This window comes from Strongylocentrotus purpuratus, unplaced genomic scaffold (assembly GCF_000002235.5).
Source record: "Strongylocentrotus purpuratus isolate Spur 01 unplaced genomic scaffold, Spur_5.0 spur5_scaffold_2, whole genome shotgun sequence".
NCBI classification, from domain to species: Eukaryota; Metazoa; Echinodermata; class Echinoidea; order Camarodonta; family Strongylocentrotidae; genus Strongylocentrotus; species Strongylocentrotus purpuratus.
The window spans coordinates 35,416,824-35,430,896 of NW_022145605.1; the positions used below are offsets into that span (position 1 = coordinate 35,416,824).

The following is a 14,073-nucleotide window of genomic DNA, read 5'->3' on the forward strand; positions in this document are numbered from 1 at the left end:
TACATTAAATATTACTGATTCAATAGCGTGAGAAGTCCATAAGGTCGTCATTTAATACAAAATTAAGACATGCACGGGTTCCATTTAAAAATTAAACAAGCAATATAACTTATAATTAAGTATATGTTCCTTGTGGATCTAAATAAGGTAACAATTTCAGTATGTGTTTAAGTTATTAGCGTACCAAAATTAAATCCTTCGAGAAAAAAAATTGTAATTAGGCCTACTCCTAATTGTCAATATTTTTCATTTCTGTTTCTCAGTCATGATCAAGTTTTCATATTTTCAAATCATTGTCATAAGTGCGTTGTTGGACTTGTTGAAAAAGCTGAGATTCAACACATCTCGGTCTTATAACAAAAAGGAACAAGATTCAAGATTTATTAATTTCTTTCCACTGACATGAAAGCAATACATTCATGAACAGTAACAGCAAGTTCATCGTCAACAAGAATAAATTCATGAACAGTAGCAAGAAAGTTATAAAGACAATCGAAAAAGTGGAAAAAAGGTGGTCTGTAAAAAAAGCACAAGTTGTTATACTCAGATCACCTTTCAGGAACAACGACAATTTTTTTTTTAAAGAAGTAGATTAATAATAACATGGGATAGAGCAGAAATAGAAATGTAGGAAAAAAGTAGACACGACCCAACAAAAAGACAGTATACTGTGGAAATAGTGTTTGAGCTGGTACAAGTATGAGCGATTATTAAAATCTTATTCTACTTTTCCAAACAGAACCAAGCATCAAAAACTCGACAACGCCCGGCATTTCTTATTTCGTGTATATAAAACAGACGCCAAAAGAGGGCGTGGCAAAGCGAGGCAACAGTAATTGCTTTTTTGAAGATCGACATTTATGTACCGCAAATATTCGTGTATTTTATTTTTAAAAGTATTTGTGCCTATAAAAATATTAAAATTAAGCAAGTTGGAAAAGATAAAAGTTATATTTTTGTATCAAAATTTATGGGAAGACTCTTTTGAGTGGAAATTATTACACTTTACTGTCGTTTTTAATCTGCACTCTATTGCATGTGATGATAGTTTTGTACATAAGCCTACCAGAGTCGTAAGTTCGATGATCGCGCTGTACTGAACCATTGTTTTCTACACGTAGTACCGAATTGCAGACGGTTATGACTGTACTATCGCGTTCGCTGATCTTTTGTTGGAAGTGAGACATTGCGTTTATAATATTATAACTTCTTATTCATTAACGAGGTATGTAACTGGCAATGGATCTTTATTCAGTATTTTCTTTTTGATTGTAGACCTAGTTGATACTTGAATGAATTGAAGTTGAAGTTGACTGTTGAACATGATGACTAGACTCTAGATCTACCGTTAGTCACAGTCACAGACACAGTCATCAATTTTGATTAGTCACTAGATCTAGTAACAACAATAGATGTAGTGCTAGTGGCTAGTGCTACATGGATAGGAAGCCTACTAAGCGAAGTCGCCATGTAGAAACTTTATTTGCATAAATTAAAAATAATCATCAATGACATTACTAGAAAAATTGGAAGATATCCATATCATCATGATCATGATGAAGTCACAAATCTGAATTCATCATCAGACATCAGGATCATCATTACATCAATCATGCAATTATGAATTAGTCTAGACAAAAATAAATATTGGTGCCAATGGAATGTGCTTTTTCACCAGGGGCCCGTTTCTCAAAACAGTCGTACTAGTATTCATAAATCTAACTTCTTGACTATCCCATTGAAACGTGTATAGAATTAACACACATTTCAGTGGGATAGTCAAGAAGTTGGACGGTTTCGAAAAACGGACCACAAATCAACTACTGTAATTCTTCAACAATTTTTTAAATAATGGTCATGATTTATATGTCGGTTATGTCTTTCTTACCTGTTTCGTATCAATTTTCTTTCTTTTTTTGGAGTATTTTTCCTAAAATTAAATGAGAACATTAATAATATACACTTGCTCACAGGTTTCACGGCAAAACGCTGCACAAATAATACAAGTGCAGTAGTGCACAGCATACCGTACTGTATTGCTCACTGTGTGTGTACAATTGTGGGAAATGTGAGGCCCGTATATACTCTTTAGTTTTCTAGAGAACTAATTCTGTCATTGAATAGTAAATGCATACTGGTAGTTCTCTGGAAAAACTTTGACATTTAGTAAGTTGAAAATAGACTGACATTTAAAAAATCTTTTTAAAAATACCACATTAATACAGTTTCAGTATCAGTGGGTAGGAAATGAATCCAGTTTTGGGAAAATTATACAATTGTTAGAATGAGGAAACTTTAAGCGAGTTTGAACTTCTGCTGCTATCATGAGTTCCCTGTATAAATATTTCATTTCCTCTCAGATACTGAATATCATCAGCTTCCCGGTTAGAAGGTCGTAAGAGCTATGTATTGGCAATAGCCTTCCTGTGTGGATAGCCAATGATGTCATAGAGGAATAGAGTTTATTGCCAATTCAGTACAAACTACAAACTGTACCAGTCACACTCAATTTGATAAATTAACTGTGGTTACAGTAATGAATATGTTAAAGCTTACCTTATCTTAAGCTCTGGTGTGGGCATCGTATGTCGAGAGAACATGGCTGTAATTCATTCTGGATTGTTTATCCTGGAATAGATTTGATTGTTTGAACTAAAGGTAGTAAATTTTAAAAAACTCACAAAATTTTGCTGGAAATTATCTTCAATAAAAATTACAACTCTCCTTTGCACATAGTGACCTGTGTTAAGCACATGGGGTCGGGCCTACATGTACTTACAATGTACCTTGATTTTCTTATCTTTCTATGCGCATTACACAGCCTTCTCAGCCCCTATACATTTTCTACCAATTTTTTTTGGCACATGTCATTTATTTGTAATCTTGAACATTCAGTGTAAGTTTTGTTGGATTCTGTGAGAATTTATTTTCTATCAATGCCAGAACTCAAGTTTATCTTAAATTATATTCTGACTTTTCTAAAATATCACACTTCCACTCATGCAGTTGAACGTGTCTGTTGTAGAGAAGTTTGGTTTCTGTTTGAGTAAGATCTTCCTGCTTTAAAGGGACCAATCCCACAAATATTTTGCTCTGTGCGTTATGCTTTACTTACATTACAGATATTAGCTTCAAATGTTACTTCTGTAGAGATAGCACACGTTTACTTAGTTTAGATCTAGAACTTTCTCAATGAATCTAAAAGCAACTTGTGAGGAGACAAGTCAATGCAAATGCACTTGCAAAGAAAAGAGGAGCACACAGAATAGAATTCCAATTTTGGTTCCATCTCCCGATGCTTTTATTTTATCTTGTTATTTTCTTCATGATAATGGTAATAACAACACTGGGGCCAGGTGCTCCATTGTTATTACCCAGGCTTTAGCACGGCCGCCATTACAGTGCTCAAACATTTTATGGAATTAATTTCTGCCGGGGACCCATGTACAGTACTTCACCTGGCTGGAGTGTGGACATACATTTACATAGATTAATGTATTGCCAAAGGACATTCGTGGTCTGACTAGGGATTTGAACCCAGTACCTTGGGGTTCAGTCCAGAGACTTATCCACTGGACCACAACACCTCATATTACACTGTTGGCCTATAGAATGCTAGATTTACTGTAGTTTTTATGGTTGATTTTTATACACTAACTAGTAACTAACAGTATGCAAATTATTTTCTTTGATGGTTGGTCTGCCCTAAGGCTCACTGAATGATGTTTGGATTGCCCTACATACAGGCCTGATAAAAACCTGATTTAAAACGGTTTCCCAATTTTCTTACTCGAAAGGGGGGCGTGGTTGAGGGGAAAACAAAAAACTTTTTTTTTTTAGTGCTCACTATCACCCCTGTACAAATAACTCAAGCATGTACTGTAACTGTGTCTAACTATGGGTCAAAGTTCCATATTGAATCAGACCTGTGTATTTCTGCTTGTTCTTTTGATGATATACATGTACATGTAAGACAATATATATATATTGAATAGTATACATGTATTAAACAAGTACTGTTTAATACAATATTTTTCATGTCATCAAAAAGATAATCATATTTGTAATACTCCAATGATGCAATCAATACACAGAGCATATTGGACAGTGCTTTTCGTAAGTGTTGGCTGCAAAAGGGATACACTACCTTTAACAATCTACCATCTCCAACAATACGTGGGTTTATATCTTCATTTGTCATGTAGCATTTACCCAGCTCATGATTTTTTCTTAAGGGTATTCTTATTTCACCCTTATGCCTCATTGAATTCATTTGTTATTTTATTCTCTGTGTTACAGATTCTTCATAACAGATACAGACGCATTGTGAGATGCCAAAGCAAGTGCTGTAGTGTGAATGTCCTTCATCAGATGAAAGTCATTGTAGACTGGATGACCATGCAGAGGTAGATAGCATATCACATGTGGCTCCAGAGTCAAATCAGCGCACTCACTGGGGCAATCCCAGCAACAAAGTGGAAGAAGTTCTGCTTTGCAGCAATCCTCGTACTGGTCATCTTTGGCTACATCGGGCCTTGGGTTATCCATCATGGTAAGACCACACAGGTGACCATCGAGTGCCTGGGCGCCAAGGTCGCCCAGCTAGAGGAGCAGTATGGACCCTCAGGGGTGACGGTGCTGCACGCCACCCGCAGCCCCGAACGCCCCAAGGTGCTGGCTGTGACAGGAAACGGATACATTGAGTTAATCGTGGATCATGTCAAGCCGAACAATCTGTATCTCAGAGGGGACTCCTGGACATCCGATGCACCCTACCGCCCGCTCCTGCGCACTAAGATCGAAGGTTACAGTGATCAGCGTGCTACTATCATCAACTACAAGAAGGGCTTTATAGAACATATACAATGTTACTATGTAGAAGATTCGTGTGTGCAGGTTAAAGTGACCACACTGGCTCACAGGACAAGAGAAGCAATATTATATCAGGAGGTAGAAGTAGACAATACAGCTTCAGTCCCAGTCACGTTGCTTGTTACAAGGAATGGTCCTAATAATTGGAAAGGATCCGCAACAAGCAATGAGATATTTGAAGTGAATGGAAAATCAATTGAGTATGTGATATCAACAGGGAAGTTTCCCGCACCTTATGTCAGAGACACACAGGGACAGCACTATGTGGCATTAGTGATTGCAGCTACAGGATTTGACAAAAGAGTGGAAGTAGCTCCTGGCACGAAATACTCAAAGACAATCATTGCAATTGCTCGATTTTCAGAGCCAGTGTTAGATTTTCATGCAGACACTGATGTTATAGCAAGTTTAACTGATAAAACAGAAGAGGAGTTGTTCTCTTTGTTACATCTCGATTATAGGGACATTTTGGATGAACATGTTAGTGTGTGGTCTAAGAGTATGTGGAATAGTAAACTACTTGTTGAACCCTTGTTAAGTGCAGAGGAAAACCTGGACTCTCCCTACTTGACCACTGAGCTAGTCACTGCAACGTTTTACTATATGATGACGTCAGTGAAAGCCCCTCTCTTGGTGCCTGGTCTTAGTATACAGCAGAAGAAGGAATTAGTGAGTGCCTTGCAGCGACCGCAGTCGTGCTTTAACGGGCAACCAACGTTTGATAACCCAGAGCTTTGGATGCAGCTTACGAAATCTCAGGAGCTTCACGATCTGATCTCACATTGGATGCATACGTTGTACAAACATGGTTGCAGTTCTTTGTTGTCAGCTGGAGTGACAGGAGTCACCCAGGCCATGCTTCTCAGTGTCTTTTCTGCTCAATTCACAGACAAGGAGCTTTCATTTCATGCAGATCCTGCTCACATCAAAGGCAAGTTCCTTTTTGAGAACATCCTCTACAATTCGTCCTTCCTGCAAATCAATGTGGATCCGTCGGGCCCTGCTGAAAATCAAAAGGTCACGCTTCACGTCAGTCATTACCAGAATCGAGATGATATGGTGCGCCCTCTGTATGCCTGTGGATCCGGCTGCTTGCAGGCATTGCAGCTTACAGAACAAGACCAGAAGCTGGACCTCAAGTGGACCGAACCACAAACACCATTTCTGTATTTGTCACATGACCGTAAGCACCTTGAGTATCTCCAGAAAATCATCCACATCAAGAAACTTCGGTGGTTGGACGAGGTACCCGTCAACAGTTCCGGCCAAGACCACCTTGGTTTCCGAGTTCCAGTCATCGTTTGGATTGTACTTGTCAGTCTTATCATATGCTTTCATGTTATTCTGGTGAAAATGATTTGGAACGAGTACTGTCGTGATCGCGATGGATCATCAAGTAAGCAGAAATCATCCAAATTCAATATGAAACCATAGCTAAATGAATGGATAATACAATAAATTCATGATTGTCGTAATTTCTAATTCAAATTTGTGTTATATTGATAAATTTTGTGTAAGATAATACCTCCAAATTACCAAATGCTTTTCCTCATTTGGAACATACCGTACTGTAAACTCAGAAACTTTCACAAATTTCATACATGATACAGATTTATGAAAGTATCCGTTTACAATATATATACAAGAATTTTGTGATTTGCAAAAGAAATTCTCACAGCAAATGTAAAGTGTTGTGTAAAGTTTCTGAATTTACAGTAGCTTGTAATAAAATGTACAGTGTACGGATAATTGAATATTTATTAAGATTGTTTGAAAAAGGGCCATTTTCATAATTAACCGATATATTAATTCCATTTCTTCTCAAAACTTGAGTACTAACATACATGTCAGTGCCTTCCTTAGATTTAGAAAAGAAAAAAAGTTTCATGAAACTTCCAACATCTATTAGCGAAACAAAACTCGTTATAAATTGATGTACAGTGTAGACCAACCCAACATATTTTGTGTGGGGTTTAGTTATGCAATTTCAGGAATATAAACCTGTCAAAACAAGTTTGGAAACTCAAGTATGGTCTATTATCTCTCTCTTATCATGGCAAAATCATCACTATGTTTAGAATACTGGTAATTAGAAAGTGGGTTTATTCCTTTTTAAAATGTTTTTGTTTTTGTTTTTGTTTTTGTTTTTGTTTTTGTTTTGTTTTTAGTAATGGAGTGTGCAGTAGATCAAAATAAGGAGCAAGGTCAAACATGAAAAGTTGCAAAATGCATTGCTCATTCAAATATTGCACAGACTTTTTCAACAGTTTAAACCTAGGCATGATGCTTCAGAAAGTTGATAACCCAAGAGTAGCAAATCTTGCATGACCTTATGACATATCACCATAGTCATAATGCATGGATTTCAGTTTCAGATTCTTTAGAATTTGACATTTAAGGATGACCGGTTGGGAACAACAGCCCCACTCTCATTTTCCAAAATCCCACTCTCGCATGTCAAAGAAATAAGAGTGCTCTGCATAACAATACCAGTGCTTACCAGTCCATTTTGCAACTTTTCCACTTTTGACCCTACCCCTTATTCTGATGAACTTCTCACTCCATTTCTGCAAAATCATAACAAATATTGTATATACATGTAAAAGGAATAAACACACTTTTAATGATAATAATCAAAGCGATGATTATGCCATGATAAGAGAGCTATAATCGATCCAATTTGAGTTTTTACACTTTTTTGGAGGGGTTTACATGTATATCATCTGTTGAGAACCAGAAGGGTGCTAACTCATTCTTAATTATAGAGTTAACGACTTGCTGGCTCTCAGCAGACAATATTATAATAAACATGTACATGTAGATATCTTTTTCTTGTCCAGATCAAAATAGCATGCATTGCATGGAGCGCTTGTTTTGGTACAAAATATTCATGTGATTTTGGAAGCTCACACAATGAGGCATATGAAAGGATTACTGGATATTCAAATCAAAGGTCTTTGTAAAGAATTTCTTGTCTTTAATTATCATTTAATTCTTGTGTGGGTCGTGACTATTTTAAAAAGAACATTTGTTATATATTTTGCAAATTTTGAATTTTTGAAACTTGTATTTTGTGCCTGAATTTGTGTGTAATGGCAATACATGTATAATGTACACAGTGCTGTGAAAATGGACTCATGAAGTATCACCTGTAATTTTGAATGGTTCTTTCTTCTTTCTGCTTCATTAATTGTTTTTTATATCAACTCTTTAAAAATGTAGCTGTAGAGAGTAGAGACTAGAGAATTTTCATATTCAGTTGCTGGATAAAATAAAAATTACAGTGGATTTAGTCTTTGTCACCTGTGGGTATTTTTCAGCTAATACGAATGCAACTCTGGAATAGCATGCTAGATAATGAACGACAAACAAAATTGATCATAGTGCAATGTTTCAAAATGATTCATTTATTATAGTTTATGGATGTACTCATATAGATGTGATTATGAATTGATGTACATATTACTCCTTATAGCATCTACATGTACATATAAACTCAAATATAGTCATAATGATACTAAAGCTGAATATAGAATTAGAAACTTTGTTTATTTACCAAAATCAGCTTTTCACAATGATCCAAATAGTTTATATTAGCAGAGGCTAACTAGATTTAACACTTAATTTTCATATAATACATTTATGGGGAAAAGACACTAAAGCAGGTATATGTTCTGCCAAGTTGGTTACAAACATCTTCAGTTCAGCCTTGTGAAAGGCATGGTTATTAGAAGAGTTTTGTTTTGTGGCCTCCCTTTCAATTAGACATGCAACTATTCAAAACACCTCTTCAGCCAAACCACATTCAAAGCCAAGTTGGCATTCTCTTGCATTTTAATATCCTTCCAATCTAAATCTGATGCTAGTAATGGTTTGCAAGTTGTGCATGGAGGGTGTCTGTGGTGAAGTATTGGTTCCTCTTCATATTACTCTGATTTGCATTTGTGTGCATGTCTCTGATTTCACCACACTGATACTCCTAGGACTCATTGCATCTCATGTCAGATCTGAACAGCGCATCAATTCTTATTTTCTTTTCTTTTTTATGAAAATTGGGATTATTTTGCATAGAAAGTGTTATTTTGTGTGATTTCAGCCTTATGGGTCTCCTGTTATACAAACAACAAATCCATCTTCACAGAATAACTGAACATTTTGACAAGATAGCTAAGTGAACTTTAACTTGTCCAATATTAATTGATGTGTATGTTGTCTAAAAAGCGAATTGTAGTTATTGTTAATCTACTAATTAACTTTCCAAATAATATTTTGATATACAAAATTTGTTTTAGGAAGAACCTTCCCTCACCTCTATCTCTTTCTCTCTCTCTCTCTCTCTCTATCTCTCTCTCTCTTTCTTTTTCTTGTCTTTTTTCAATCACTCACTTTCACCCTTACAGTAGTCTACCCCCTCGCCCCTCTCTTTCTATTTTTCTCTCCTTCTCCCTTTCTGTATTTCTATTTCAAACATTAAAAAAGGCACTGTTCTACTCAAATAAGATGCCATCATTTCTGGTTGCAGCCAAAGATTCATCAACACATAATTTTCTATTTGCTTTAACCCACAAACCCTATTTAGGTATAAGACTTGCATTTGCACATGAGCATTAGTGATATTACTAAACTAATTTGATGTAAGTTATGTAACTGCACTGTATAACTTAATATTCCTTTTTTCTACTATCAATGTAAAATTCATTTCGTTATCCTGCATTTAGTTGATGTTCCTTAATACACAAGTTGTGATATATGTGTATATTGCTAGTGCTTGATATTATACAAGATAGTGATTTTTAGATATGCCTATTCAAGTTTTGTTTTATTTGTTACACCCTATTACTATATATTATGTCAGCTCTTGAAATTATTGTTTGCTGTAAGATAATAGATTTTGCAATTGTACATGTATATTTAGCATCAAAGTTTTTTCCTCTTTTTTCATGTCTCTCAGTCTTAGGAATGTGCCCGGTATTGGTCATTAAAAAATCTCTAGTATTAAGACTTGTGTAGAAATGTCTATACTTATGAAGTAAGCATGATTTATATATACTTGTAGGTGAGTTTACCATTGATAGGAATTTATTTGAAAGTGACAGAGAATCTCCAGTTGATGTTTTGAGGTAGAAACTAGAAAGCCAGGTCTATATTCTTTTTATTGTATTTTTTTCTTCTTCTTATAGGTCTGTTTTCATCCAATATTGATAATTTTTGTATTTTCTGCAGGCAAGTTAGAATTGATAACATATTTAATCATATTCTATGGAACAAAAATCAGTTTCTTGTTGTTTGGGGAACAAGGATAAAGAAAAATACAGGTTCTTTTTCTTCAAATTTCATGAAATTCAAAAAGTTGAGATCTTATTATTCAATCAACAGAACTGTGTACATGCAGATCATTGGCTTATAATTGCTCCAAACAATGTTGTTTTCCGACTTATTATGTACTGTAGATCTACATGAATGTATGCTCAGTATTGTAGTACATTAAAACACCATTCCTTATAATTCCTAGCTAGCAGAAATTATGAAAATTGAAATGGGATGGTAAAAGAACAGCAACTTCAGAAGAATGCGGGAAATATGAGAAATTATGGAGAAAGTGAGAGACAGATGTATACCTTGGCGTGGAAATGATTGTGATAAATCAACAATTAAAATTATTAATTCCTTTGCAGAACTCAGTTGTGGGGGAAAAAGACTCACAAAATAGATACGAATCATACGACCTAAAAGCTCTGCACCGAAGAAAAAAAAAAATATTTGTTTGTACAATTTGTTTTCGTCTTATGGAGTAGATATAACATGTAGCGGACGTCTTGTTTCTTGCTTGAAAATGCTATTGAAAAATAAAGCAGTCCAAGTTTTTATTTGAGCACTAACAGATATTGGACGGAAATGTTATCTGGTTATGTAATTTAATGGAAATGTTTCCTATAGATGTTACCCAATGAATGAAAAAATTTACAAAAAATAAACTTGAGGGCAAGTTCAATACCCTATTGTATGTGGCATTAAAGTCATGTTTGCACATTTCAATATGTGATGTTCAAGGCTATTGAATTTGACTGATGTTGATTTTATTTTCAAAGTATTATTTAAAAACAGAAAGCACACCCAAAGAATGTTGTATTGGAATTAAGTTGTGTTATGTAAAAGTAAACACAAATTCAACCGTATTTCAATGTGTTTTGGGGTTGTAGTTTGTTTATGAAGATTTATCATTATTATTATTATTATTATTATTATTATTATTTGAATAATTTCATTATGGAGAAAAGTATTTATCTTTCTTTAATTCCCTTTATAAAGAGTTGATCTTTAAACTCATAAATGTAATTGTTCTAATAAAATAACAAGTGAAACTTCAAAATTGCATTGCTTTGTGTGATTCCTGTTGTATAAATTGTGTGTTTCCAGCACCTACAAGCTGGGCATTGGTTTGTGTGGGTTTGTAATCATCCACTATCTGTAGATCTACCCCTTTCCCACTTTTGTTTTAATACATATAGAATGATGTAAGATACGTTAGCATTTTTCCATCAGTTATTGATTTAGAGTTAGATATAAAGTTATAAACTTCTTGGAAAATAGTGTGTAGAATATGATTAACCACATGTATTTTACCCAAAACCATATACTATAAAAGGAGCACATTTTTAATTAGGGAAGAATTTATATTTGTCTTCTTCATGACTATTTTGTATTTGGTAAAATGTGTATTGGGTAGAGCGTAAAATATGATGATCTACATGTATTTTACCCAAAACCATGACTACTAGAAAAGGGGACACATTTTTAATTAGGGAAGAATTTACATATTCGTCTTCTTCATGACCATTTTGTATTGGGTAAAATTAGTCACCATGGGGTCCTTTTATGCATCATACTTTACTTGGCATTGGGCTATGTACTTGTCAATGAATAACATACATACATTAACACACAGTCATACAGGAGGGTGTAATTATTATGCGATTGACCCATACACATTATATTGGATTGTCTATTTGCAGATTGCAGAAATTAGAGGGCCCCACCAGCGCTTTGCATTTTTAAGGAATAGCCAGCGGGAAGTAGCCAAGCCAAGCATGCAAATCCGATTTAATGGTCTCGATTCAAGCCCTTTGATTAGTGCGAATCCATTTGTAAATGTCTCAAGAGGCGGTGCGAATGCGTATGCAGATTAAAAGGGAATGAACCCCTTATAAAAAGCTCAAAGGAGGAGAAGCGAAAATGTGACGAAGTATTGAAAGTTACAAGAAAAATCTGACGAGATACATTCATTCTTTCATTTATTAGTATAAGTATTATTATCATAATTATTAGTATAAGTAGTAGTAGTAGTAGTAGCAGCAATAGTAGAAGTAGCAGCAATAGTAGTAGTAGTAGTTGTAGTAGTAGTAGTAATAGTAGTAGTAGTAGTAGTAGTAGTAGTAGTAGTAGTAGTAGTAGTAGTAGTAGTAGTAGTAGTATAGTAGTAGTAAAATTATTTTCATTATGATTATTATCATTATTAGTAGTATAATAGTTGTAGTAGTAATAGAAGTAGTTGTTGTAGAAGTAGTGGTTGGTATAGTAGTAGTAGTAGTAGTAGTGGTAGTATAGTAGTAGTAGTATAGTAGTAGTAACATTATTTTTTATAATGATTATCATTATTTATTGTTATCATTATCATCATCATCGTCATCATCAATATCATTAAAAGAAGTAGAAGTAGTAGTAGTAATAGTACTGTAACTTCTGTTGTTCTTATTGTTGTTATTATTCATGACTTGTCATGAAGATTTAGTTCACAAGTCATTTCTAATTTTGTGTGTAGCTATAAAGGATAGTTCATGCATTTTTATTTCACCACTATATTGTTCACAAAAATTATTTGTCAATGATCATGTCTGTATGTGTTTATTTGGGGGAAATGAATGATTTTATTTGATTTTAAAAATGAGAATTGTCCAAATTAATAAAAGCATAATTATAAGCGGCTCTATGGATCAATGCGTGTCAGTCCCCATTCCGTTTAATATTCATAGACGAACGCTAATTATATACTGTAAAAGCAATGAAATGTAGGCTCCTGTTTTTGTAAAAAATTATGCTGGTACACAGCTCTAAAATAGATTACATGTTTGCTCTGTTCTTGGAATTACATATTTTTTTGCATGCATAATTGCTTCTAGCAACAATATGGTCAAAGGTGCCGTAAAGTGCTGGTTGCGAAAATAAACTTGAAATCTTGTAAACTGTGTAGAATGTATGTGCCAAACGTTGTCTTTGCTCGTGTTACATTTCGTATAATAATAATTATGATCTCCCCAAACCCCCCATATCTGTGAGTATATGTCTATCGCCCATTCTCTCGAACAGTGTCAAAACTCAAATGCCTCAAATAATCGGTATTAACTGGCCCTTACCTGGCAATATGCCTAGGTAATGGTACACTGTTGCTTATAATATGATTATAATCATATGATTTTCTCTCATCTCTTTTCATGAAACGATTGTGAAAAAATGATTTAAATATTTATAGATAAAGCCCGCCCCCCCCCCCCCCCCACTCAGAGGTCGGAATGACCGCATGCGTGTTGCCAAAATGTCCGATAAAGGGGTACTTTTCGTGCTACAAAGTCCGGCCCGAGAATTGTAAAAAAAGGGGTGTATTTGACTTTTCACCCGGAGATTTCTTTAAAAAGGGGGTGTTTTTCCTTTTTTCTCTCATCTCTTTGGATTCCTGAGAAATTATTCCGAATTTAAGGGGTACATTGAGCATTTTACCTGATTTAGGGGGGTCTCCAAGGCAGGAAAAGCCCGCGAAAAGCCCGCGAAAGGGGGGTTCGGAAATGTTGGCAGTCCTCAGATATGGGGTGCTTTCAAAAAGAGGGTACGAGCATATGCGTACCCCAAATAACACTGAGTGGGGGGGGGGGGGGGGGCCGGGAGATAAAGTAATGTCTTTCCTGAATTCTACACACGCTTCTTCAGATGACTTTAGACTCTACATGACTCTATACGTTTAGATAGATCAATACGTTTCTAAGAAAATATATACTTTGTCTATCAAGAATAAATTCATATTGTCGGAAACATTTCATGAAAAGAGGTAAAGAAAGTTGTTTTCAACTTTATTGGTAAAAGTGCAGAACGATGCATGCTTCGGCCTATAGAAGAGCATTACAAAAGACAATACTGATAATAATTTCTTTT

The 14,073-nt window shown here is 34.9% G+C and overlaps 1 protein-coding gene across 1 annotated transcript; it reads left to right on the forward strand.

Moving 5' to 3' along the window:
• The first annotated feature begins 1,043 nt into the window (after positions 1-1,043).
• On the forward strand, positions 1,044-11,242 carry LOC586026 (uncharacterized protein KIAA2013 homolog). Its single transcript, XM_003726446.3, has 2 exons — positions 1,044-1,225; positions 4,300-11,242. Exon 2 carries the CDS (start codon positions 4,423-4,425, stop codon positions 6,304-6,306), a length of 1,884 nt encoding a protein of 627 aa, XP_003726494.1. The 5' UTR covers positions 1,044-1,225; positions 4,300-4,422; the 3' UTR covers positions 6,307-11,242.
• The last annotated feature ends 2,831 nt before the right edge of the window (positions 11,243-14,073 follow it).